Here is a 27,487-nt window from a genome sequence, read left to right as displayed (position 1 = left end):
CTAAGGGGAAAGTCCCGGCTGACGCGCCGGCTGCGCACCCGGCTGGCCATGCGAGGGACATGCATGCAACGGAGTCCCTCCGCGGCCAACGGCGCCGTCCAACAGCAGATTGCGGGCAGCCAATGCGGAGCGCGCAGCGAGGTGGCACCAAAGTGCCGGCGACCAATGGGAGGCTCTCTCCAAGTGCCAAGGTACCAGCCTCCTGATCGCCTCTGCGCCCAGCTGCTCTCCACTTAAGCGGCGCCACCGGACCCGTCAAGGCATCCTTTTCGGCGGAGTTGCGCAGAGTGGACGGACCCTGATCGCCCCGTGGTGCGCCGCTGGACATCGTCGCCGTGCTAACAAAGGGCCGGAGAGAGAGAGAGAGACCGGGCACCTCCTGGGGGGTTACTCGCGTTCAGGGCTCGGGCAACTTAAATAGCTGCGCACCAGCGCGCACAGCAGCCAAAGGAGCGTGGGGACTTGGAGGCAGCTGCGCACCAGCGGAGCCGGGAAAGAGCATCGCCGAGAGAGCATCGCGTCAGAGGAAAAGCAGCACAAAGCCCTCTTCCGATGCCTGCCCAACTAGCCCACGGGGAGGTAAGGCGCCGCTTCCTCCTCCTTAATAATTTTTATTTTATTTTTTTAAATGGTGAGTCGCTTTCTCTTGCTCAAGGCAACCCAGAGCGGCTGACGACTCATCCATTCCCCTTGGTAGGTCGTTGCTGCCTGTCCCGCGGGATGGGGGTGCGTGGACAGCTCCTTCTCCATCCGACCCCCTGGCTTGGGAAGCCCGGTCCTCATCCTTTCCTGGGCAAGAGCCGGGGATCAGCATCCTTCCTGCCTGCCTGCCTGCTTCTCCCTTCCCCTCCAGCTTCCCAGAGCAGCTCCATTTCCCCAAGCATCCCTTTCCTTTAGTGTTATCATCCTTCTTTGATGGCCGCGTCAAAAGGCCCTGCAAAAGCGTCCATTAAAAAAAACACCCCAAAAGCATTCCGGTCTTTTCCCTGCGCGCACCTCCTTAAACCAGAGGGTAAGTCGTCCCTCTCGTGTGAATAATGCAAGCCCCGCGCCGAGGTCTTGCCCTGCAGCCAGGCCTTCCACAGCCCGACCTGGTTTTTGCAACGGCTTCTGTGCGCAAGGGGGCGGAGGCGCTGCGCAATCGCTGGCGATGCGCGCCGCGGAGCGAGGCAGGGGGGCGTCACTAGCCGGGCCATTGGCAGCGGCTTTGTGATGGAGACAGTGAGGAAAGCTGCCGGCTGCAGCCTTCTTTGCCTTTTCCTGGGAGCAAACCCTGTTAAAGGCAGTGGGGTTTGCATGGGAGTAAACACGTATGCGCTGCGTTGGAGGGAGAGAACCCAGTCTCTCCAAGCCACGACTGCGCCACTGGTTGGATCTTCTTTTTCACCCGATGCCTCACTGCGGTCCTGGCAGCCCAGCTGCAGCTCCGAGTATGACAGGCTGCAGTCTCAATTTGCATTTACTTGCGAGCAAGCTCCTTTGCAACGCGCCCCCGGATTGAAACGTGCACGTTAGTTTCTCTTTGGCAGAAGAGCTTTCGGCGAAAAGGGTGCCCTTGCCAGGGCTTTTAGCAAGATTATAGAATGAGCAGGTTACTCCCGGGAGGCCACCTGGCCTTTAGGAATGCGGTTTCTGCTGCCAACTCGCCTTTAGCATGCTTGAGAGAGCATCCAGGTCATTCTCAAAAGCCTCTTCCGCTGACAATACCTGTCCAGTCAAAAAACGGCAGGCAGCCTTTGGCGGATGGGGGTGGGGGGGACTGCATAGGTGCCACAGATCTACACAAGCTAAGCATCTGTGTTGTCTCAACGCCAGGAAAGAAAGTGATAATACTAGCGTGTTCTTGCAAGAGTGGCCAATCTTTTATGTTATTCATAACTTGCTACAGTGCACATCTGGTTCCCTGGCTTTCAAATATCCAGGAACCAAACCTCCTTAGGTGGTGGTCTCACATGCCCTCAGGCAATATTGTTAATAAATGTTGCTGCTAATAGAAATACATTTGACCAAAAGTTCAATGAAACACAAAAGGCTGCTTATTTTTAAAATTTTCCTCCATGCAAACTGGTCTGTTAAAAGGAAACGAGTTACTCATTCTGTATTCTCCAGGACCATCGTAAAAAAGAAGTCTCAACTCCAGTGTTCATTTCATATTCAATGCAGTAATGCTCCTTATTCATTTATCTTGCTAGAAATAGCCCGTCGTGTCCCAGAGGCTCAAAGCTGTTTCCAAATCCCAAGAAATTAGAATGCAATCTCACGCCCCCCTAAAGCAATTACAGTACAGTACTGACTTCTCTGTAGATGTAGTTAGGACTGCAGGCCTAGTTACCGTCTCAGTGATTCCCTGTATCAAACAATGTTGATTCACATTGTTCAGCGGCGTTTCCTTCCTTCCTTCCTTCCTTCCTTCCTTCCTTCCGTGTGTGCATTACACGGGATTGCAGCCTAGATCTTTTTAAATTCTCCATTAGAATGAATGGGACTTAAGAAGTGTTTGACTTTGGCTATAATTTGTGTCCCTTGCAACTTACCATCACATTGATACTATAGCAATGTTAATTGGCTTGTAGAAAAAGGTGGGAACCTTTGGACTCTCAGACGGAATGGAAGGGTAAATCTTCCCCAATGAGCTTTCTTTGGCATTCCTGTTTATTATGTTTTTATATGTGCTGGAAGCTGCCCAGAGTGGCTGGGGAAACCCAGCCAGATGGGCAGTGTATAAATAACATTATTATTATTATTATTATTATTATTATTATTATTATTATTATTATTATTCCCCTTATGTGGTTACCATTGCACAAGGAGGGAGAGGGGGGCCCACTACCCCTTCCATCGCATTTCTGTCACTCCTTGTTGCATCACCTCCCCCTTTGTTACATCATCCCTGCTTCTCCTGCATCTCTCTTAAGGCGTGACAGGGAAGCCTGTCTACTTGGGCAAGCTTGAGCCCTGATTTTTTGAAGGCTCCAAATTACACGGGCCACCCACACAAATCCAATGAGGCTGCAACTGAAGCAATCATTCAGTTAGCGAAATGAGAACAGATAAAACAATAACAGCGGCTGTGAAACACAGAGCGTCTAATTTGCTAACTGTTGCGCTGCAGAGTTAACAGTGGTGAATAGCCTGGCAGAATAGCCAGATCTTATGCTGATGCTGTAACTGAGCTAGAGTGAGTGCCAAACATAACTCAGATTAGAGGGTATTCCACATTTGGGGTGCCACCGCAGGGAAGGCCTTCTCCTGTGTCACCGAATGGTTTCCAAAGTCACGATGATAAAAAGAGCCCATCTCAAAGATCTTAATGCCTGGCTACTGCAATGCTGCATCAGATTTCTATGTCCCAAGCATTTAATGGATCACACCCAATGCTTTGAATTCTGACCAGAAACATATTACAGTAGTACCTTAGGTTACGAACTTATTTCGTTCCAGAGGTCCGTTCTTAACCCAAAACCGTTCTTAACCTGAGGCGCGCTTTTGCTAATGGGGCCTTGTGCCACCGCACAATTTCCATTCTCATCCTGGGGCAAAGTTCTTAACCCGAGGTACTACTTCCGGGTTAGCGGAGTTTGTAACCCAAAGTGTTTGTAACCTGAGGTGTTTGTAATCTGAGGTACCACTGTATTTATTTTATGTCATTCATTTCACAAAATTTGCACGCTGCTTGATTGTAAAAAGAAAAATACCATATTAGGTTAAGGTCTGATTAACTACAATAATAATTTCCTCCCCTTTTTTGCAATGTGCACAATATATTTTTGTTGTTGTTGTTGTACTGTTTCATTTTCCACATGGGTACTATTTCTCGTTTCTCCTGTGCGCTTGTAATTTTATCCTTTTTATTTTCCAATAAAGAATGCATACCTATTTATATAATCGTGCATATATTCCAATCCTCGGGGTATATTTAGAAAGAAAGAAAAGGGAAATCCCTCAAAGCAGCTTACGACCCTGCATTAGCAGGGTTGCTTCCAGGCTGCGTAAGGGCGCCATCCCATGCCTCTCTTCTCAGAAGTAAGCTTAGTGGGTTCAGTGGGGCTTGCTCCCAGGGAAGTGGGTGTCAGGATTACAGCGTTCATCACCCTGCAGCTTCACTGAAATGGATGAGCTGAACCGTGCCTAACTTCGAGATTAAAGCATGACGACAGGACCAGTCCTGATGCTATCACTCTCACCAGGCCAGGTTTAGAAGCCAGAAGCCGTGGGGAGACTCCTCCCAGCACCTATATGAATTTTTGCAGCGAGAAAACCTGGTCGCTTAGAGGCAAGCAGTTCGTTTACCTGCCACTGCAATTAACTGCAGGCTTATTATTATTTTTGGAACCAGGGACTGAGGAGGAGCAGGAGGAGCCAACCTTCCTGGGTCCTCCTCGTGTGTAGTTTTGGTACAGTCTGTGTAAGCTGCTTTGATTGGCGGAGGTGGCTGTGGGGTGAGGGTGAGGAGAGCACATTAGTCATTGTGGTTCTGGGCTGAGGTGATGAGGTGGAGAGATTTTATGGGGTGTGGGGGGGATGGGGCCCTCCTGCCAGTCCCAGCCCCTTTGATGCCTTCATTGTTCTGTCTCTCCCTACCGGTCAGAGGCAATAGACATAATTACAGCCAGCTCAAAAGACTATACAGGAACCTCTGTGGAGCTGTTTTGGAGTAGTCTAAAGAAAGTCAGGCTGATTTATTTCCATTTACGAATCGCTTCCTGTCTCGAAGCTGTTAGCAATAAAAACCTCAAACAGAAGACATTCTCTTAAATTATTTGCTTGACATGATTATCTTTACAATTTTATTTCAGCTCCTTATTTATTTTTTCCTTGGGCTCTATGTGTGTGTGGCCTTGCTTCTTTTAAATTTTGTTTTTATTTTACCTTTTGATGATTTTTATGCATGTTGCATATCGCCTCACCTTTCAAATGCCACCTGAAAACTTTTTCTTTTCTATCATACTAATGCAGGCAATTAAGAATACATTTTTCCACAACTTTCTTGGTGTGGCCTTTATTGTACGGCTTCATATATTAATGCTGCAAAGTGCTCTGCTTTTCCCTCCAGTGAATGATTTATAAAGCAAACAAACAGATCATTTCATTTCCCCGTTGATGACTGTTATTTTCTTCTGTGCCGAAGATTTCAATATACTGTATAGACAAACAAACAGTAATTTCATATACAAAAGCAATTCAAATCTAATGCATATGCTGACTGGACTAATTTAACATGCCCGTTTTCTTCCTACCGTACGGTGACTTCCAGCTAAAGTCATCATAAGGGGGCACGATATGTTATTAAACTACAGCTCCCATCATCCATTGCTGGGGCTGATAGGATTTGGAGTTCAAAACATGTAGAGGGCACCACACTGACCATCCCTTCTCTGGTTGCTATGAAGGCTTTAGAAGAGGAACAAACATGGTTAGGAAAAGAAGGGGAAATTAAGAGGGGAAATCTGGTACAGTTTCATTGAGTATGACCTGTCAGGAGACTCAAGACATCCCAGGAGTGAAAATCATTTATTTATTTTTTGCATTTGCATTTTCTTTATTTGTTAACATTCTTATATTACATCGGTAAACGTTGTCATATTACATTACAGGACCTACTATAGTATAATTTCCAACATGTATACAAAAATTATATACAAATTTTATATACCTCGAAAGAAAAAGAAACAAACCAAAACAAAAGAACAAAGAGAAAAAACAAAAACAAATCCCCCCCAAATCATATACATACCAACACACTAGACTTCCTGTCTATCCTGTTGTATATTCCTTTTTTACAAATGAATGTACTCTTATTATTTCTTTACATTTTATCTAATACATTCCTATATCAATATGACTGATATCAATCAATATCAAATAAGTCTTATTTCTCAACACATTCTCACTCCAACGTCAATCAAATGCTAGCGTAGATAGCGAACCTTTACTGTACAGGAATGAAAATCAAGATGAGAAAAGGTTACTGTTCTCACCCTTTGCTATATGTGGGGCTTTTTTCCCCCAGCCAGGGCTCACCAGAGCTCAGTTCTGGCACCTCTCTGGTGGGCACCGTTGCCATCCTAAGAGAATAAGGGGGAAATTCGTGGTAAGCTCTGGCACCTCTGGGGATAGACCAAAATGCTTCATTCCACTGCTCCTGGCATAGCTGTCAAGCGTCCCTTATTTGGCGGGACAGTCCCTTATCCCAGCGCCATGTCCCGCTGCTGTCCCTTATTGATGATCCTTAAATAAGCTAATGAAGGCAATGGGACCCTTCATATGTCCAGCTGTGCTTTGTCAACAACAAATTGTTGCTGTTTTTTTGTGTTGAATATTTGCTATATGGTGATTTATGGACCTAATAGGTATCTAAAGCCATTTGCACACAACAAAATATGTATTTTAGCAAAGTAATTGTTGATCCCTTATTTTGGCTGCTGGTCCCTTATTTTCAAATCTGTAAGTTGACAGCTATGGCTCCTGGTCTGGTACCCATTGCTGTGAGAAGAGGCTTGATATTTGGCAGGTCTCAAGAGTAGCTCTTTGCACCATCTTAGTGCCTGCTCCCGCTTGCATTGTGATTTTCTCATGTGGGTGGGATCTCAGTGCTATTTGCCAGTCCGGAGGAGGAGGCAGCTTTGGAGAATGACTTCCCTGCTGTCAGCTGCGCCCGGCTGGAGCCTGTCTCCTGATCTCCTCTGTTCTCCGGCGAGTCTCTCATCAGGTCATGTCGCCCTTCTTGAAACCTTCTGATGGTGTGACAGTGCGAGTCACTTCTGAAATAATCTATGTGGTGTCCTTTCGATCGAAGTGCCAGCAATTAGGAAGAATTAAGATCTGGAATTTAGATAAATGCTTAGTATTGTTTATGAAAGGGAGGGTTATATCATTGATCACCTGGTGCTTTATTGGAACAGTTGCATAAGGTCAAAATAGGTTGATTGGGAGTAGCTACCGCTGGCCTGTTTCCTTGTATGACGGCAGTCACTAGTCTGAAAGAACTGCCACACAGAGATGGGCACTAAATGAGGGTTGCCATCTTGCTTATGTGTGACGGCTTATGTATGATGGCAGTCACTAGTCTGAAAGAACTGCCACACAGAGCTGGGCACTAAATGAGGGTTGCCATCTTGCTTATGTGTAGAAAAGAAGTGGCCATGTGCCACGATACCTTGGTTTCTTGCCAGCCTGTTTAAATGATGATAATTACAAGCAACCACAATTAGCAGTGGCTTCCCAACATGGCCTATCTTCCTGAACGTGCCTCAGGGCCCAGGAGCCATTTAGCCGCCTGTGGATTTGCCTAACATAACAAGAGCTTTGATTCCAATTCTTCTCTTTGTGACTTGGGTTTTTGTTTCCCTTTCTCTGCCCCTTGTGCCAGATTCCCTCAGATTTCTCCACCACCACCGCCTTCGCTCGCGTGGCCCAGAATGGGGCAGCTAGCGTGGAGAAGGTCCACTCCGCCCATGATGACATCGGACCTCGCAGAGAGATGACGGATGACGTTTTCGATGAGACCTATCGTGAGAAAGAAGGCCCCAAGCCGCAGAAGAGATACGTCTGGAGGAACATAATTCTCATGTCCCTCCTCCATTTCGGTGCACTGTATGCAGCTATCTGGCTCACCCCGACAGCGAAGTTTGCCACCTTGGTGTGGGGTAAGCAAAGAACGTGTTGATTTCCCTCTGAAGGAATCGACTGCTTGTTTTGCTCTGTTTTCTGACCTCCTGCGCAATGGGATCTGCCTCTCATCATTGCCGTGTTCAGCCTTGCTCTCAGAGGGCCTCGGGGAGAATTAATTACCACCTGTGAACACAGGAACAGGCTCCATCGGGAAGCATTGTGGTTGTTGTTTTTTAATTAGTTCAAAAGCATATTGTAGCACACGCTTAAGTTCCCTCCTCAAGGCAGCTGGAAGGCCCAACTGGATTGTCAGTACCCTCATAGCCATTAAGATACACATCCTTCCCTTCTAAAAAAAATAAGCTGATTTTTGTGTGCAAAGGCAATTTTTTTTTAAAGTCCCTTTACACCTGGGCTGGTTAACCCTTTTGGGGGCAGCTCACCAGAGTTACTATGTTAGGGTCATGGCAGATGAGTCACTATTGCTTACTGAGAAGGAGAAGCATTGGGGAGGTCAGCGCGGTGCAAACACACCAACAGAGCCAATCTGGTGCTCCCGCTGAACCCTAAGCTGGCCTCATTTGTTAAGTTTACTTATTGCATTGATATGTCTGCCAAGACACCCAAGGCAGCTTGCAATTTTAAAGTATTAAGACGTCACATTCAAAAGTTAATCTTGTTGATGAGTGACTTCTGAGGATGACTTAGTTAAATACAACGCACAGCATGAAAGCAGGTCTGTTATCAATCTTTCAGGAAGGCTATTCCTTCTCAGTAGAATTGCGAGCAGTTTTGTTTTTGATGCCATCCCTCCGCTGAACATGTGCACAGCTAAACTGTCCTAAGAGACCATGTGCTATGCATATGTTCCTAATTAAATGGACAAATAGTGGACTGAAGATATAAACAAAAACCAAGACAGTGGTACCTCTGGTTATGAACTTAATTTGTTCCAGAGGTCCGTTCTTAACCTGAAACCGTTCTTAACCTGAGGTACCACTTTAGCTAATGGGGCCTCCTGCTGCCCCCATGCCTCTGTTGCACAATTTCTGTTCTCATCCTGAGGTAAAGTTCTTAACCCGAGGTACTACTTCTGGGTTAACAGAATCTGTAACCTGAAGTGTTTGTAACCTGAGGTGTTTGTAACCCGAGGTACCACTGTACTCAAATCCTGACATCCATGCCATCCCCTTAAAAAGAAACGTGAAATACTCTCCAACATCCTATTTTCCACTAGAAAAACAAACGTTTCACCATGCTTGTCGAAAGCAATGGGGCAAACAAGGACTTTTCGAGTGGTTTGCCTCCATAAACTCGCACCAAATAGTAAATTGCTACCACTTGAGGGCATTAGACCAACCACTACACCTGACGCAGGCCATAGAAGGCCCTCTCTCTCCCTCTCCCCATAGCTGTCAACATTTCCCCTTTTTAAAGGGAAATTCCCTTATTCTGAATAGGATTCCTTGCAAGAAAAGGGAAAAGTTGACAGCTATGATACACACACACACGCCTCTAAAATGGCCACTTCTTGGGTGACTTGCGAATAAACAGCATAGGAAGCAAAATAAATACTCTCCTCCCTACAATGTGAACATTGGGGTTTCTTCTTTTTATCCCTTTTGAAACTCTGCTCTTTAGAAAGCTTTAGCAGAGAGGCTGCTTTGTTTAGACTTCATAGGGATACGCCAAGGGTGCATCTCCACCTCAGAGTGGATGCTGTTGCATGCTTTCAAAGGGCAGTTTCAGGGAAACTAATATTTATGGGGTGTGTCTCTTAACATTCCTTCTGGGAAACGTCCATGCTCTCAATTTGAGAACGCTGCTATTTTCAATGTTCTCTCCTTCTGAAATATGTGCTCCTTGTAGGAATGCAACATACAAAAGTTCCTAAGATCAATGCCTGGCATCTTGAAGTATGATTGGGGGAAGAGAACCCTGTTTATGACCCTGAAGGTCTTCTCGGTGATGAGTGAGAATGACCACTGGTCTGCTTCCTATCTCAGATGGAAAAGATGGGAAATGTATTTTGGGTGAGATGGAGTTGCAGATTTGGTGGATGAAAACCCTGTCTTTCACCTTGAGCCCTTTGAAGAAAGGTGGAGTCTAAATGCAGTACATAAACAAACAAATAACAATGGAGAATTCCAGGAACTCCATTCCTTTAATGCAGGAGGAGGACAATCTATTTCAGCCACTTGCCCAAGCCAATGTTTTAAATTCAAATAAATTTCAGCTCAGTAGTTTGAACCTGTGGCAGCGATAAAATCCCATTGATAGCCACAATGACAAAGCCTTTGGGGGGGAGGGGGGAGGAAACACATTTGACATCAGGTGACATTCTGAAACTGGCAAGATAGCCTCTTCCAGGCCTCAGCCTGTTTGCCCTTGTCCCAATATCCGCCTTGCTGCATCACTGCAAAGAACAGCTGAGGAACCACAAAATGCCACCCCACTTTGAATTGCCTGAATTCTGAAAGATATGAATGTCTGATTTGTGGTAACTGGAAGAACTTTATCCCCTTTCCTCTCTGATCCTCACTGTTCACATACTGCAGAATGGACTGGCTCCTGGCCATTGATTAGTACACATAATAACCCGTACATAATAACCGGTCCCTGCTTATTATCTTCTCTTTTTTATTGTGGTAGATGTAGATCTTAATAGACAAAGCTATGGAGATACTTTTTTATACTGCCATGTTTAAAATGTGATTTGACGCCGCCAGCAGCAATAATGATAACAGATTACAAGAGCTGATTGTGCCCAAAGTTGATGTGCAAACTGCTCTGTATGGAGCCATCAACCAGGGTGTTTGGAATTGGGCTGTAATGGGACAATTTGCTGCCCTCTTTAAAAAGAGGGAGGCAACCCCAAGTTACATATTGAGAACTTAAAGCGGCCCCAAATGAAAAGCCTGGAAACAAGGAACAAGGGATAAATGTTCTGTTTTTGTTTCTTGTTGTTTATTTTGGTCCAGCTGACTCAGATTTTTCACAATAGAAGCCGAAATATTTGGCATCAGCTGAGTCCCCACAAAGGCCCTTTGTTCTGAACAAGGAGCCCAATATTAAAGACAATGTTTTGGTCATTTCCCCTGAGAAGCCATTGTGCTTCGAGAACAGCACTGCCTTCTGGGTTTCAGATGTGCTAGTTATACGGTCTGTCCTCACAATTGATCCCTCCAGGTTGACTGTGTTAACAATCCTTCAGCATCATTTCAAGGCCATCGTTTCAAGCAGCCAATTTAGGAGACTAGCAGCGATATCATTGCTACAAACAGTGGGAGGTGACTTTCCCTCTCACATACCCAACATTTCTCTGATGAAAATAGGGACGTCCTATTCCATAATAAGGGATGCGGGTGGCGCTGTGGTCTAAACCATTGAGCCTCTTGGGCTTGCCGATCGGAAGGTCGGCGGTTCGAATACCCGCAATGGAGTGAGCTCCCTTTGCTCTGTCCCAGCTCCTGCCAACCTAGCAGTGTGAAAGCACACCAGTGCAAGTAGATAAATAGGTACCGCTCCGGTGGGAAGGTAAACGGCGTTTCCGTGCACTGTTCTGGTTCGCCAGAAGCAGCTTAGTCATGCTGGCCACATGACCCGGAAGCTGTCTGCGGACAAACGCCAGCTTCCTTGCAACCCCAGAGTCATCCGTTACCCGACTTAACAGTCAGGGGTCCCTTTAACTTTACTAATGCATAATAATACTACTACTATACCACGCCCATGTGACTGGGTTGTCCCAGTCATTCTGGGCACCTTCCAACACATATAAAAACATTGAACATTAAACAACTTCCCTATGCAGGGCTGCCTTCAGAGGTCTTCTAAAGGTTGTATAGTTACTTATCTCCTTGGCTCAGGGGCACATAACTCTATACCCTCCAACATTTCTCCAGTGAAATTAGGGAGATCGTACCATACCCTCCCAACAATTCTCCAACGAAAATAGGGGTGTCCTAAGGAAAAGCAGGACATTCCAGGATCAAGTCAGGAACAGGGACGGCTTCTGAAAATCCGGGCCTGTCCCTGGAGAATAGGGACACTTGGAGGGTCTGCAATTAGTGATTTGATTCAGAGCAGAGTTGACACCTGGGGTTCTAGGAAGCAGGGGAATTTTCAGCACTCGATGCAGTAAGGGCTGTTTCTGCCCAAAGTGACTTGAGCGCAATAACAGTCCCTTGCGACAGCTATGCATGCTGTCTACTCCTATGCGCAGCAGAGGATCAGGTTTTGCAAGCAGGGCGATCAGGTTTCTGAGCATCCTCTGCTTCCAGAAATGCAGTCTTCTATTGATTCCCATATCAGGATTGGCACTGCCAGCCAAATTATGGTTTCTCTCCCCAGCCCCAACCACTAGTTGCCAGCTTTTAAGGAAGCATCAAAAGCTGTATTATTTCAGTAGGTGTTTTAAAAGGTCTTTTTTCTCAGTTTTCTTCTGTTTCTGCCTCTTCTGACTGTTTGGTTCTCCCTTTACATTTCCCATTTATGTTGTTTTAAGAAGTTGTTCAGTTTAAAGATGTCCAGTGTGCCTTTTTCCTAGAAAGGTGGGCTATACATTAAAAAATAGGTACCGTATTTTTTGCTCTATAAGACGCACCAGACCACAAGACGCACCTAGTTTTTAGAGGAGGAAAACAAGAAATAAAATATTCTGAATCTCAGAAGCCAGAACAACAAGAGGGATCCCTGCGCAGTGAAAGCAGCAATCCCTCTTGCTGTTCTGGCTTCTGGGATAGCTGCGCAGCCTGCATTCGCTCCATAAGACGCGCACACATTTCCCCTTACTTTTTAGGAGGGAAAAGTGAGTCTTATAGAGCAAAAAATACGGTAATTTTGTTTTCCACACGAGCAGCTAAAGAAGCAGGAGAGCTGATCTAGTATCAGAGGAAGTCTCCGCTGGCTCAGCAGAGTTTACAATCTGTTGTTCTTGACTTATCTATCCATAGCGCACTTGTTTTGTGGTTAATCTGTGGCTTGGTTGCTCCTTCCACAAGACTTGCAACACTAGACCTCCCATAAACATTTAATGACTCCCCTTATCTTTTTAGAACTTCTGCTATTGCCTCCTTTTAATAAACTCTGCACTTGCGATGCATGCAGGAGTTGTGCAATTAACCTACCGTGATATTACAAGTATTGTTGAGAAGGGGTTCATGACTCACACACCAGATGCAAATCCTTGCTACCTGGGAAATAATTGCATTTCCCCATCAATAAGATATAATTTAGATATGGAAATATGCGATGTCTCCGGCCCAAAGCTGCCTGGATCTCATGCAACAAACACTTTTTGTATGCCAAAAATTAACAACAATTAAGAAATCAGATGTTTTGTGAAGTGGATCTCTTGATATGCCCTAAAAGCTCAGACACAGATTTGCAGTGTTGGGTGAAACCTGTCTGAATGGCAATTCTTTGCCTTCTGTTTTTCTAAAAAATCGAACTCCAGGTTCTTCCTTCAAATGAGTATTATTATTGTTTTGTGTTTTTTAAAAATATTTTTTTTATTAGAATTTCCACAGTGATAACACAAACCACAAAGCAAAATGATACACAAAAAACAGAAAAAGAAAAAGAAAAAAGAGGGGGGGAAAGGGGGAATAATAAACAGATAAACAATAAAAACAAACTTAATTCTTCACAAATCCAACCTTTTAAACATCTTGGTTGACTTCCTCAAGTCCCTCCCTTCTGAGTTTCCTTGTAATTAAAAGTAACAGCTTTCCAATATCATTATTAAAGTAAAACAATTTCCAATTATAGTCCATCTTATTCACTTTTCTTAACATTCTAAATCCCATTTCTTTAATTATAACTTAATTTAATCCTAGGCCTCTTTGTTTCTTTCAAGTAATTTCTAATTTTTTTATATTACAATATTTATTCAAATAGAACTTGAATTTCCTCCAGTCCTTATTATTGGTTGTTGTTTTTTTAGCAATGCTTACGTTTGTGAGTTGCAGTGGGATAACGCTGAAGTAGGCTTCTTCCAATTCACTCTCTCAAGTCAAGTCAAGTAACCTTTATTGGCATCACATAAGAACATTCAGAATACATTCAGAATAGATAGGTCAGTGGAATCTCATCGCCACCCCAGCGGCGCAAGCACCCACCAAGGGGCAGAAGAGGCGAGCAATCCGCCTCATCTCTGTGGGTTTCCAGCAAGGGCAGGATCCTGTAGCATACGTTGGCGACAAAAAAAATCAAATAGAGGAACTTAGCTACTGTCTTGGTTTGCTCCTGGTCACCTGCGCATAACCTCTGTCTCTGGTTTCCATGTTGGAATACATAGATGGTCTAGAAATTGTTGGCAGAGATCATCATACATTTTACATTTAAGGGCCATGTGAGCTAGAGTTTCCACCAGGTGGGCATCACATGGGCAGATCCTATCTCCTTCTGCCAAACCCGCAAGCCTACCCCAAGGGAGGTTAGAAGGATTAGAATTGAACCTAGCCAATGGAAAGGCACTTCTTTCTTGCGGATTAAACACGAATTGTAAGTAATTAGGATTAAATTCCTGCGCCCAAGAGAGTCAAAATTCACTCGCTTCTCTTGTTCGCAGTATTTGTTCTCTTCGTCTTGAGTGGGCTGGGAATCACAGCCGGAGCACATCGCCTTTGGAGCCACCGTTCCTACAAAGCCAGCCTGCCTCTCCGGATATTCTTGGCGATCATCAACTCCATGGCTTTCCAGGTAAGAATTATGAGATGATTAACATGGCCAGATTCCAGGGTCATGGATACATGAGGGGAGGGAAGACAAGGCTACATGCCTCCTGCAGTTTGGTTAACTTGGAATTTCGTACAAAAAATGTGGTATCTCATCCCCCTCCCTTTCCCCCAGTAACTTTTATTTCCCTTTTTCTGTACAGCGGTACTTTGGTTCTCAAACTTAATCTGTTTTGGAAGTCCGTTCCAAAACCAAAGTGTTCTAAAACCAAGGCAAGCTTTCCCATAGAAAGTAATGCAAAACGGATTAATCCGTTCCAGACTTTTAAAAACAACCCCTAAAACAGCAATTTAACAAGAATTTTACTATCTAACGAGACCATTGACCCATAAAATGAAAACAATCATCAACGTACTGTACTTTTAAATAAGACAGTATTGTAGATGATAATTTAAAAAAAAAAAAAAATCCTACCTGCACTGATGATGGTCGTTGATTGGATGGGGGGCTTTTATCCATTTCCACAGTCACACAATCAATCAATCAGTAGCTGAACTGGCTTCCACACAGTCACAAAAACAAATTAACCGAAAAAGCCTCAAAAAGAGGAACGCAAAATAAGGAGCAAAAACAAAAGCGGCAAACTTAATTTGTTTCGGAAGTCCGTTTGACTTCTGAAATGTTCAAAAACCAAGGCGCAGCTTCTGATTGGTGCAGGCGCCCCGGAAACAAGAGCCGACAGCTGCATCAGTTTGGCTTCCAAAAAATGTTCGAAAACCGGAACACTTCCTTTCGGGTTTTCGGTGTCTGGGAACCAAGGCGTTTGAGAACCAAGGTACCACTGCATTTGAAAATTTTAACTCAAAGGGTAAAAGCCACCCCCAATGACAAAAAGATCAGATGAGAGCTCAATAATCTGTCAAAACAAAGTGTTTAGATTAAAACAAATAACTAGGATTGCATGGACTAACTAGGATTAACCAGCGAGGTTAATCGGATCTTCCTGCTGGTGCTTTTGCACAGCGCTGGTGTCGATTCTGCCTGTCTCTTCCCTGTCTCAGTAAGCAGCAGCGGCTGCCCTGCCAGGAGTTCAGGGAACGATCTCCACCCTGCCATGGAATCTGCTCCCATTTACTACTCTAATTGGGCACTCCCATCTAGATTTTAACACACTGCCTTAATCCAGCAAAGCACGGAGAGCTAGACTGAGAACTTCATTTCAGCGCTAATCCTTCTTCACTTCTAACTGGGTGGATTTGCCTGATGAAGCTTCAAAAAGTCACTTGGCACAAGTTTGCACGCAACAGAGTGCAACTAGAGAGTTGTGTATGTGTCTTGTTGTTTGGTATTGCCATCTCTTAACGAAAGGACTGTATTTCTCCGTGTATAAGACTATATTGCATAGGGGGGGATGTTCATGTCATGAGTGGGAGATTGTCTGTGGCGATTGGGTGGGTGATTTCCAGCAACCACCCCTAAGAAAAGCTCAACAACTGTGGGAAATCCACCCCCCCCAAAAAAACAACTCTTCTTAATTTGGATTCCCCCAAAATAGGGGTTGTCTTATACATGGAGGCGTGTTATACATGGAAAAATACGGTAATATATAGTTTTATTGAAACATCTAAAAGAATTCCCCCTCTCCTTTAAAAAACAATTGAACTTGTCCTTGAGGGCAAGTGTGACATTATTATTATTATTATTATTATTATTATTATTATTATTAGGGTAAAAGGTAAAGGACCCCTGGATGGTTAAGTCCAGTCGAATTAGACTATGGGGTACTGCGCTTATCTTCGCTTTCAGGCCAAAGGAGCCGACGTTTGTCCACAGACAGATTTCTGGGTCATGTGGCCAGCATGACTAAACCGCTTCTGGCACAACGGGACACTGTGACCAGTGCCAGAGGGCATGGAAATGCTGTTTACTTCCTGCCACAGCAGTACATATTTCTCTACTTCCGCTAGAAGGCTTTTGAACTGCTAGAGTTGGCAGGAGTTGGGACAGAGCAACGGAAGCTGACCTCATTGTGCGGATTCAAACTGCGGGTCTTACGATCAGCAAGCCCAAGAAGCTCGATGGTTTAGACCACAGCGCCACCCGTGTCCTATATATTATTATAATATTATTATTAACATGTCGCCCATCTGGCTGGGTTTCCCCAGCCACTCTGGGCAGCTCCCAACAAAATATGGAAAACACAATAAAACATCAAACGTTACGATCGTCCCTATACAGGGCTGTCTTCGGGTGTCTTCTAAAAGATCATGTCGTGTTGGACATGTACGGAAAGGATTCAGGTCCGAAACTTGGTTAATCTAGGCCACATCTAGATCCATGCCAGCCTCAATGTCACCTGCTGTAAAATGGGAATAATAGTTGCTTGTCTTAGAGCATCGGTCAGTAACCTAAGGCCCACGGGCCACAAGCAGCCCACGGGGTCGTTTTACTGGCCCACAAGCTGCAACTGAGCTGCCTGCTTGGCGAGCCCCACACGCTGTGCTAAACTGGTGCAGTGCGGCGCGGTTACTCGCTATTACACGGCCGGAAATCACGTCTGCGCAGATGCCGAAAATCACGGGTGCATGCACACACCTGCACCCGTGATCCGGCCCACAGAGGGGGCTCCGCGGCAGTGAACTGGCCCAGGCAAGGTAAGCCTTGCTGACCCCTGTTTTAGGAGGAGGAGTTTGGATTTGATATCCCGCTTTATCACTACCCGAAGGAGTCTCAAAGCGGCTAACATTCTCCTTTCCCTTCCTCCCCCACAACAAACACTCTGTGAGATGAGTGGGGCTGAGAGACTTCAAAGAAGTGTGACTGGCCCAAGGTCACCCAGCAGCTGCATGTGGAGGAGCGGGGAAGCGAACCCAGTTCACCAGATTACGAGTCTATCGCTCTTAACCATTACACCACACTGGCTTCTTACAGCATTGTGTTCAGGGTGAATGAGTCAAGGAAGTATTTTTCAACTTCCATGTTCCTTAAAGGATTGCTGTGGAAGCGGAGGACTGTTGTCCAGCTCGAAACATGACTAATGCGTTTGCCTTTGTGTTTCAACCAGAACGACATTTATGAGTGGGCCAGAGATCACCGTGTCCACCACAAATACTCTGAAACGGATGCTGATCCCCACAACGCAAAGCGAGGCTTTTTCTTTTCTCATATCGGCTGGCTGCTGGTACGCAAACACCCTGATGTCAAAGAGAAGGGACAGAAGCTGGATCTCTCTGACCTGAAGGCTGACAAAGTTGTGATGTTCCAAAGGAGGTGAGCAAAGGGCTCCCGTTGAGGTTGCTTTCTTTTTCCAGAAGATAGGAAATGATTTGTTTCTTTGTTTGTTTACTTCTACTACTACTACTACTACTAATTTATTATTTATACCCTACCCATCTGGCTGAGTTTCCCCAGCCACTCTGGGCAGCTCCCAATCAAGTGTTAAAAACAGTACAGCATTAAATATTACAAACTTCCCTGAACAGGGCTGCCTTCAGATGTCTTTTAAAGAGAGGATAGCTGCTTATTTCCTTCACATCTGAAGGGAGGGTGTTCCACAGGGTGGGCACCACTACCGAGAAGGCCCTCTGCCTGGTTCTCTGTAACTTGGCTTGTTGCAGTGAGGGAACCACCAGAAGGCCCTCAGTGCTGGATCTCAGTGTCTGGGCTGAACGTTGGGGATGGAGATGCTCCTTCAGGTATACAAGACCGAGGCCGTTTAGGGCTTTAAAGGTCAGCACCAACACTTTGAATTGTGCTCGGAAACGTACTGGGAGCCAATGCAGATCTCTCAGGACTGGTGTTATGTGGTCCCGGTGGCCACTCCCAGTCACCAGTCTAGCTGCCGCATTCTGGATTAATTGCAGTTTCCGGGTCACCTTCAAAGGTAGCCCCACGTAGATACACTGAAAATCAGATAAGCATTCATAATGGAAGAACTGTAGATTCCAAGTTTCCAACCTTTACAGTACAGTGGTACCTTGGTACTCGAACGGCTTAGCTTCCGAACCAATCGGCTCCTGAATGCCACAAACCGGGAAGTGAGTAGTTTGCGAAAGTTTTTCAGAAGCCGAATGTCTGATGCGGCTTATGATTGGGTGCAGCCCATCGGAAGCCGCGCCTTGGTTTTTGAACCGTTTCGTGAGTCGAATGGACTCCCGGAACGGATTAAGTTTGAGAACCAAAGTACCACTGTAGTTTGAGCCATTGACACCTTTGGGGTTCGAGCTAAAAATCTAATCGTGAATTGGCAATATTTACTGCAGAGTGAAATCTTGCAGGAAAATGCAAGGGCCTACTCAAAATAGAGCTTTTTCAAACGCTGGAATTCTAAGAGCTCAAAATATGTTGACTTCAATGCATGTCTCTTTCTTCTCAGGCATTATAAAACCTCTGTGGTGATCATGTGCTTCATTTTCCCTACTGTTGTGCCTTGCTACTTCTGGGGGGAGACGTATCACACTAGCTTCTTCATGGCTGCCATCTTCCGCTATGCCTTAATCCTCAACGCCACTTGGCTGGTGAACAGTGCGGCACACATGTATGGCAACCGGCCGTATGATAAGAACATCAACCCCAGAGAGAACCACTTTGTCGTACTTGGAGCCCTAGGTATGTAAAGGGGAAGATGTTGGGGTTTGGGGGAGGGGAGGGTCTGTTGTCGTCTTGCTCCCACCACAGTTCCTGGTGCCCTCAGTTGGTGTGTATTTTGGTTAAGGTAAAGGTAAAGGGACCCCTGACCATTAGGTCCAGTCATGACCGACTCTGGGGTTGCGGCGCTCATCTCGCTTTACTGGCCGAGGGAGCCGGTGTACAGCTTCCGGGTCATGTGGCCAGCATGACTAAGCTGCTTCTGGCGAACCGGAGCAGTGCACAGAAACGCCGTTTACATTCCCGCCGGAGCGGTACCTATTTATCTACTTGCACTGGTGTGCTTTCAAACTGCTAGTGAAAAGTGAAAAGCAGTGCCTGGTCATCCAGATTCAGCTTTTGTACAGCTTTTGTTACAGACCATAATAGATACTTATTAGTATTTAAGCATGGCAGAACACCATTTTAATAATACAGTGCCAACAAGAACTTTATAGAGGTAGGCTAGAGGCGTGCGCGCGCACACACACACACACATCCAAATTGTGAACAGGGGAAAAAATGTATATAAAATTGTACTGACCATTTTTATCTGCCACAAAAAATGTTTGTTTGTCATCCTGTTTTGCATGCTGCTTTATTTAGCTGGGAGGCATTGTTCTGAAAGCAAATATTGCAGTTTTGGGTAAGTGTTGTGGAAAAAGGGTAACGGTTCTTGAGGCCACAGAGTTGGAATGTATTTCTGCTCCTGCACACTGGATTATTTCGTTAGTACGGGAGCAGAAAAGGGATTTTAGGAATCTGAAACGTGGATCAGACAGTAGATCCACAGTAGATTTCTGTGGATTTAGACATCATGAACAGGAATTCTGCCTTATGCCAGAATTTGATCTGAACAGCCAATTCTTGCAAGTTTAGAAGGCCCCTGAAATAAATTGATATTGCTTCCGGCAAGTTCCTAGACTTGGAATGGCATTATTCCTATCTGGTGTGAGGGTCACGAAAAGGGTTTGAATTAACGCTCCAGTCTTATGCACTGATCCAACATTTTGTGCTGCAGAAGTTTTGTAGGAGGTGTTAATCCCTGAACATTCAGGAGCTCAATGGTCAATTGTTCCCAGTGGGACAACATACTGTAGGTAGATCAGCCTATACTTCTCTGCTTGTTCACTCCTTGGAAATAGCCTTAACACATCGCCACAGTGAGATGGACCAAACAACCTGTCATTTCTCTGCCTTACGTATCTAAGGAAGGAAACTGCAGAACACTTTGCTGCAGTTTGGTGGGTTGATTTGGGACCATTGCATACCTTCCAACATTTCTCTGGTGGAAATAGGGGTGTCCTAAGGAGAAACAGGACATTCTGGGATCACATTAGAAACCAGGACGGCTCCTGTAAATCTGGGACTGTCCCTGGAAAACAGGGACACTTGGAGGGTCTGCCATTGGTGTGGTACACTGGGGACCAGTTACTCTGAAGAGGACATTCTCCTTCATTCAGTCTCCATCAGCATCTATAGAGAGTTTTATCGTTGCCATTTCCCACTTGACATAGTTTGATATCTCTGAAGATGTCTTTGGTAATTATCTCCTTGCCACATATGAATTGTACCTCTGCACATTTGATGGCAGCTTATTATTGCAGTTCCAGTGATTATGCAACAAGCCCCACAGATTATTATCCTTAATCCCTTTGCCTCCCCTGTGTTGATTTTAAGTTGCAATTATTCTCAGGCCACCTAGCCTACCTTTTGCTGTTCCACGTACACTGACGACATTCCCCTCCCACTGGTTTCTCCCTTCTTGTGTGCGATGGCTGTCCCATAATTCCTCACAAGGGTGACGTGACTCAACCTTTCCTTCTGATCCTTTCAGTGCCAGAGAGCAGAAGTTACTTCATTAGTTGCTTATAATGGGGCCTCTGGGGATTTTTTCCCGCCGGAACTCTCCGGAACTCTCAGGTGGGCGCCATTGGCCATTATAAAAGAACAAGGGAGCTCTGGCACCTCTTTTTTTCTAGAAAAAAATTGCATGGGGTGCCTCCAATTCTGGATCCTTTCCATTCACCAAGAAGCTAATCTAGGCTTAATATCAAAATACTATTATGGACAAAACAGTGTGGCAGTGAAAATGGTAGTTCAAATGGTAGCTCCAGCAGTAAGTTAGCAGTTATAGGCTTCCTGCAGCAAACATTTATTGAATACAGTGGTACCTCGGGTTACATACGCTTCAGGTTACAGACTCTGCTAACCCAGAAATAGTGCTTCAGGTTAAGAACTTTGCTTCAGGATGAGAACAGAAATCGGGCTCCGGCGGCGCGGCAGCAGCGGGAGGCCCCATTAGCTAAAGTGGTGCTTCAGGTTAAGAACAGTTTCAGGTTAAGTACAGACCTCCGGAACGAATTAAGTACTTAACCCGAGGTACCACCGTACATGCTCACACTTGGTCATAAAGGACGTTGTTTTTACTCATCAAGCAAACTAAAGAAACTTAAAATTTACTCACTGGAGTCGACTGCTTTCCAGAACCTAGTTCTCAAATAAAGACACTACTTGGGCGCTTATGATTTCTCCTCTTTTCTCTCTCTCCGCAGGCGAAGGTTTCCACAACTACCACCATACTTTCCCCTATGATTACTCAACCAGTGAATTTGGCTTGAACTGGAACATCACAACAGCTTTCATTGATCTTATGTGTTACCTGGGCTTGGCCACGGACTGCAAGCGAGTGTCAAAGGAGACCATCATGGCCCGGAAAATTCGGACTGGTGATGGTAGCCACAAGACTGGCTGAAGGTCTGCTCTCCTCCGTCTCCTTTCCTCCCTTCCTTCTCTTTCAAATAACCTGGGCATATGTTTAATGTTCTGCTTACTAATTACAAAGCAATGCTTTCAGGATTCTCAAGGTGATGACTCTAACCCATTCCAGTACTATGTTTTGAAATGATGTATTCAAGATCTGTAACTTTTACAGGGGACACCTCTCTCTCTCTCTCTCTCTCTCTCTCTCTCTCTCTCTCCTTTTGTTTCTCCTGTGTTCTCTCGCTTGCTTTCATTAGAAGCTGGTAGAACACCCAACAAACGTCCCTGCAACTGATTGGAGGGATTGAGCCAACGGAGTTTCACCAATGTAGGGACTCCGTTTGCAATTATGTGTGTTTGGGTCACCTCTCCCTCTCCCTGGTTCTTGAGGCTGGTTCTTTGATGAGTGAAGGGAGATTTGTCTTATCTATTGTTGTTGTAGAGAAACTTGAGTCTAACCCCTTGGGCCAGGGGTTCTGAAATCTGGAGAAAGCAGAAGGAGTGGGTTTGCTATTGCAGAGGTTAGAGGGCAGGGATGGAAAGCAAAAGGAGAATGTGTTTTGTAAGGGTTGCAAAAAAGCCTGCTGGTTAGTCCCAGAATTAGGGGTTGGTTTTCTTAACTGGAGCCGAGCGATTCTTCTACCTCTGCCCATGTTCTAGTGTCATGAAACTGCTCTTCTCCTGCACCTGGGCGCTAGTTTAGAAACCAAGCGGCCTGTGCAGGACTATGAGATGCTTATGTAGGAAAACTACACAAAGGAGCTGGTTGCTGGATGGCTCTGGAACAGATTTGGCTGTGAACGGGTTCTGAGTGGGGAAATGGGCATGTTTTGAGGGTGGAAACGAGTGCACCAAAGCAACACTTCCAGACAGGAAAGAGGAAATCGGAGGTACTGGAGGGGTTTGAACCAAAGGTGTGTCACAGACCCAAGCTGTTTTGTTGTTGTTTTGTTTTGTGCTGGAAGAATATATTTCAATTTGGACGCAGGACAGTGTGTTTGTTGGTGTAGGTAAAAACAGATTGTTTTCATTCTGCAAAATATGGCAACTGATGTCCACACGCTAATCCCTAGAAGGATCAACTAAGGGCCAAGAAAGAAGTATATTCCCTGTTCAGGGAGCTTTGTACTATTCTTGAAAAACCAGGGCAGCAATAGGTGTCAGAATTTTGCACGCCCTAACAATTTTGCAACCGCCCCGTGGCCCACCCACCCCTGCTATGCCACTGCTTTCTACACAGCTTCTTTGCAGGAGAGCTTGTGAAAGGAGAGAGAGAGAGAGGCCACTTTTGCAATCCATAGGAAAGCTGCTTTCAAATGAGGGAGGTGTTTGCACATCCATTATACACAGATTTCTAACAGGGTGACAAAGACTACAGCATTCACACACTTGATTTGATTATCTGCTACTGGTGAGAGGAGGGGGCATTTGCAGTGATGAGTGTCACATGGCCAAGAAGAGCACATCTTCTGTAACCGTTCTGCACTAAGGAGAGGATATTTTGGCAGACGCTGTTGGTTTAATTTTTGAATTTATGTAGGGTTGGCATATGTCTGGAATTCCAATGACAGAATTAATGTTTGGGGGGAATTTTGTGAAAACGGCAAAATGTCCAGGTTTTGGAAACTTGCCCCCCAGCAGCTCAACGACTTTCCCCCAAAAGCAACCCTAATTTATGTGTTGCATTAGTTTCCCTCTTTAGTGCACCTCTTTCTGCCATGCCAAGAAGTTTCACTGCAGTGAAATTTCCCTTCCTATCATCTAGCCACCTTAATGGGGATGTATTGTGTTTCGAGTAACGTGAAACGTTAGATCAGATGCAACCTATTGATAATTCATATAAAATATCAGCAGAAAGGGTAAGAGAGAAGCTGGTTCTGACTCCACGGAGAGTTGTAGTGCAAGTTGTTTCCAATTCTCCACTCCAGGAAGGGAACAACGACCCGCTGCCTAGCTAGCTAGCTTTGCTTACTCAGATTGGATGTGTATAGGATCTTGACTAATCCCCTGCCATACCAGAGTTTGCAGCAGCTGTCCTCTGAATTGTTCTGCACTGCCCAGCTGTCAGCTGATTTACATTTGAATTACTCATCAGTTAGCAGCAAGGCTCAGCAAAAAGATAAATCCAGCTCAACAGAAAAACACATTGCAAACAGAACAGCTAAAGCAAGCCCTGATCTAGGGAGAGGACATTCTTTTCTCTGCTGTATTGCAAAATCCGGCTCCTGAGATTAAAGGCTGCAATCATACACCTGTTGACATGGGCGTAAGCATGGCTGGACTCTGTGGGACTTGTTTAGAATCATAGCATCATAGAGTTTGAAAGGATCATTTAGTCTGACTGACTGCAATGCAGGAATCTCAGCTAAAGCATCCCTGTTCCAGTTAGGATTTCACAGTGAAGGCCCCAAAACCAACCCCTTTCTGTTCCAGGCACATGCCTGTCTCCTTCCCCATGACCCAAATGTTCAAACTCCCATCAATATGACAGCTTCTTGGCCACCCTGCTCCTTGTCGTTCACCAGGAAACGCTTCCGGTTTCTGAGCTTCCCAGGAACATCTGGCTGACCTCTGTTGTCTGTCTGATTCATCAGTCCTCTTCTTATGAATAACCTTTTATTAGGAAGTGGCAGTTCCTGCCAAAGCAGCTTGACACCAGGGGTGATTTCTTATTTTTTATATTTTTGGCCTCAAGAGAAATTATGAGCGTAGCAACCCATAGTTATCTAAAGACCAGTTTTGCCACCTGAGGCACTTCATCATTTTTTTTAAGGAGAGCAATACAAGGAAGTGTTGAAAAGTGTTGACTTTTTCTGCCTTCACTTCACCAGTTTGGTATGTGGAGAGGCTATGACTCCAAGCAGGTTTTACTCTCTTCAAGCATGTTTTACTTCAATTTCCTCCCTGCCTCCCTTGGCTTAAAGAGTGTCTTTGGGAAGTCACATGAGATGCAAAAGGAGAAGAGGGAAACAGTTTTGTAGAGGACCGCCTATGGTCTGTCTTTTCACACGTGGAATTTTTGGTGTGTTCCTGACATTAAGTCCACTCCAGTCTTCAAAATTAGCCAGGCGCGTTTTGCACCTGACTATCGACCACCTGAGACCAAGCGAAGATGCCTGGGTGTCAGGAGGGTGCCTGACATCTCCACCATCTGGAGGTGTGTGCCTGGGGATCATTGGATCTAGACCAGTGGCTCTCAACCTGTGGGTCCCCAGATGTTGTTGTACTACATCTCCCATCATCCCTGAGCTCTGGCCTTGCTAGCTAGGGGTGATGGGAGTTGTAGTTCAACAACATCTGGGGACCCACAGGTTGAGAAGACTGTCTAGACTGTTTTCACACACTAATACCCCACCCTGTAGAATTCTGTCACTTACATTTTACTGGCACAATTGGAATTAATTTCAGGAACGAAAATGCTTTCTCTGTGTGGCCTGAGCAGGAGCAGTGAACAATGTTATAGTTAATTGTTGTTGCTTGTCTTTCCACTGCCCTGCTCAAAAGTTGTGAAGAATATTCTTACGTTATGAATGGTCCATGTCACCATTGAGAAAGAGAGGTAGGAACAGGCCGATAGATTTGTGGAAGAACCCTCGATCAAGTGACTTTTCTTCCTTAAGTTCTCAAAGTTCTTAAGCTGGCTCAAGGTTGTCATCTAAACTAGCCAGATGTTTAACTGAGAATCAATCACAGTCCTTATTTGAAAAGTAAGACTTTAGAGCAGTCTTGCCCCCAAATGGCAACTAGACACTCCGTTTTACCAACCTTGGTTTAAGGGGAGCCATTTGGCCCTAGCTTATATATCTGAGTTTCTAATGCTGGTAGACACCTAAAACTGCAGAACCTGATTCTTTGTACAGGTACACTTGCCAGGTGACTAGAAATACACTTAGTGGCAACTTGAGGTTCCTGTTGAGTGCTGGGCTAAGCAGCCATCAATCTCATGAGAATAGTTCAGGAGAAATTCACAGACTGAGGTTTCCCCTTTCATCGCCACTAATTTTCACTGAATCTGACATAGGATGTTTGGAATATAGCAGTATTGGTTCGGACGCCGTTTCACATTCCTGAATGCATTTGTTCGGCCATCGCAAGGAGCTTGGCTATGACCAACAGCAGCCATCCCAAGTCGTTGGGTGGCCTCAGTCATAGTGCTAGGTCAGTGCGATTTCTGAAGGCTTATCCTTGCTCCAACTTGTACCTGGAAGACACTGGGGCCAGTAATAAATAAAGAACTAAATTATCCTCCTAGCAGGGTCACCTGCACAGCACAGCCTCCCTAAGTGATGCTCCCCTTGTGGCCATCAGAACTGTGTGCTCACAAAAGGAAACAAGCGCTATCGACTCAGGTGTTGAGATTGCAAACTTGATACGGGCCTAGCGAATCCAAAATGTTTGGATGTGGGATGAAAACGTAAGCAACCCAACAGTTCCCATTTGGGTCCAGACACTTTGCGGGGGCGGGGGGGTAAACGGACAAGTATTTTGATGTGCCTTAAGCTTTTCTTGAGCATACATAGGAAGTATCAAGAGCTCTTCGCAGTATTTTAATTTTCACCTGTGCTAAATTATTTTTATGTTAATTATTCATCTGCGCTGAATTGTGGGTACAGATGCGTTTTTGTTTTTTTAATGTACTTGGTTAATCTTCTGTTAAGTTAAGGAATAGTTAGATCACTTAAAAATAAAGCCTTTTTTTGCTTCTCCTTTTTTGTGTGTGGTGCATTTTATCTAGGATGCATTCTCTAGAAGGTGACCTCTTTGGTTAGCCTCTCTCTCTCTCTCTCTCTCTCTCTCTCTCTCTCTCTCTCTCTTTCTATCTATCTATCTCTCCCTCCCTCCTTTGTGATATGGGCTGGAATTATGTGGGTGTTGATTGGAGTACCCAATCTAGCAGTCAGAGCAGCAGCCTAGTCATTGGGAAACCTGGGCTCTGTTCTTAACTGCAACTTAAGCTACAATCCTATACTTAGGTCCTTGGAGGCGGCCCTATTGAATTCAGTGGGATTTTGTGTAGGATTTTGTATAGGATTGTACTGTTAGATTCTTTGTGAGTGCAATGGGCAAGTTTTTCCTCTTCTCTTCTGCCTGCATTTGCTGGTGTGCAAAAGGGCAAAAGCCCCCGTTTTAAAAGGGGAGTACTAATGTGGTTTAACTCGATGTTCTGAGGTATAAGTCACTCTTGACTATTTGGGACTAAACTGGCTTTCATCTCAGTGCTTCAGCTTAACTGGCTCGAGGTCAAACAGACCTCAATATCCAAGTAGCAGTTACACAAGCAAACCTTCGGATTGCAGCGAGCGAAAGAGTTTGAAACTGGAAAACCAAATGCCGGAACAGTGGAGACTGTGAAGGTTAATGTGAATTGTCGACGCTCCTATGCTCCTGATGTGTGTATGCATAGGACCTTTGTTTGCTTTTCCATTAAATATTTCCATATTTTATGTACTGAAAAATAATAATAATAATAATTTTCTTCTAATATGAAATTGAATGTCTGATTTATGCTGATCTGAAGGTGTGTTTTTGTTTGTTTGTTTATAATAAAATGGTTGGTTTTTGAATTTGACTTTCTGTTGCAATCTCTTGGTGACATTGCTAGACATTCAGAATTGCAGGGCCCTGAGCTGTCCTGAACATGCGTCCAGACAGAGGAAGCAATGAATTCCCATCTTGCTGGTGTGGCTTCCTCTTTCAAACTTCATGGCACCATTTCCTTTGAAAGAGAGAACCCTGGAGTGTTACAGGGTCTTTGTTCTTGAGATGCTTCCTCCCTTTATTCCTTTTAATATAGTTGCAGGCTGAGAAG

The 27,487-nt window shown here is 45.0% G+C and overlaps 1 protein-coding gene across 2 annotated transcripts; it reads left to right on the top strand.

The window, feature by feature from the left end:
* Nucleotides 1–27,247, top strand: SCD (stearoyl-CoA desaturase). 2 transcript variants are annotated; one of them, XR_014511165.1, is made up of 7 exons: nt 219–579; nt 7,370–7,646; nt 14,183–14,313; nt 17,354–17,559; nt 18,665–18,897; nt 21,471–24,013; nt 24,050–27,247. XR_014511165.1 is itself a non-coding variant. In XM_083440563.1 (6 exons), exons 1-6 carry the CDS (start codon nt 553–555, stop codon nt 21,668–21,670), a joined length of 1,074 nt encoding a protein of 357 aa, XP_083296689.1. In that variant the 5' UTR covers nt 1–552; the 3' UTR covers nt 21,671–27,247. The 2 variants fall into 2 exon arrangements, 1 of the variants encoding a protein (XP_083296689.1); XM_083440563.1 differs by having other exon boundaries at nt 1–579; nt 21,471–27,247.
* The last annotated feature ends 240 nt before the right edge of the window (nt 27,248–27,487 follow it).

The sequence above is a fragment of the Podarcis tiliguerta genome (assembly GCF_965153285.1).
Source record: "Podarcis tiliguerta genome assembly, chromosome: 5".
Taxonomy (NCBI): Eukaryota; Metazoa; Chordata; class Lepidosauria; order Squamata; family Lacertidae; genus Podarcis; species Podarcis tiliguerta.
This window is presented reverse-complemented; position numbering and strand designations above follow the sequence as displayed.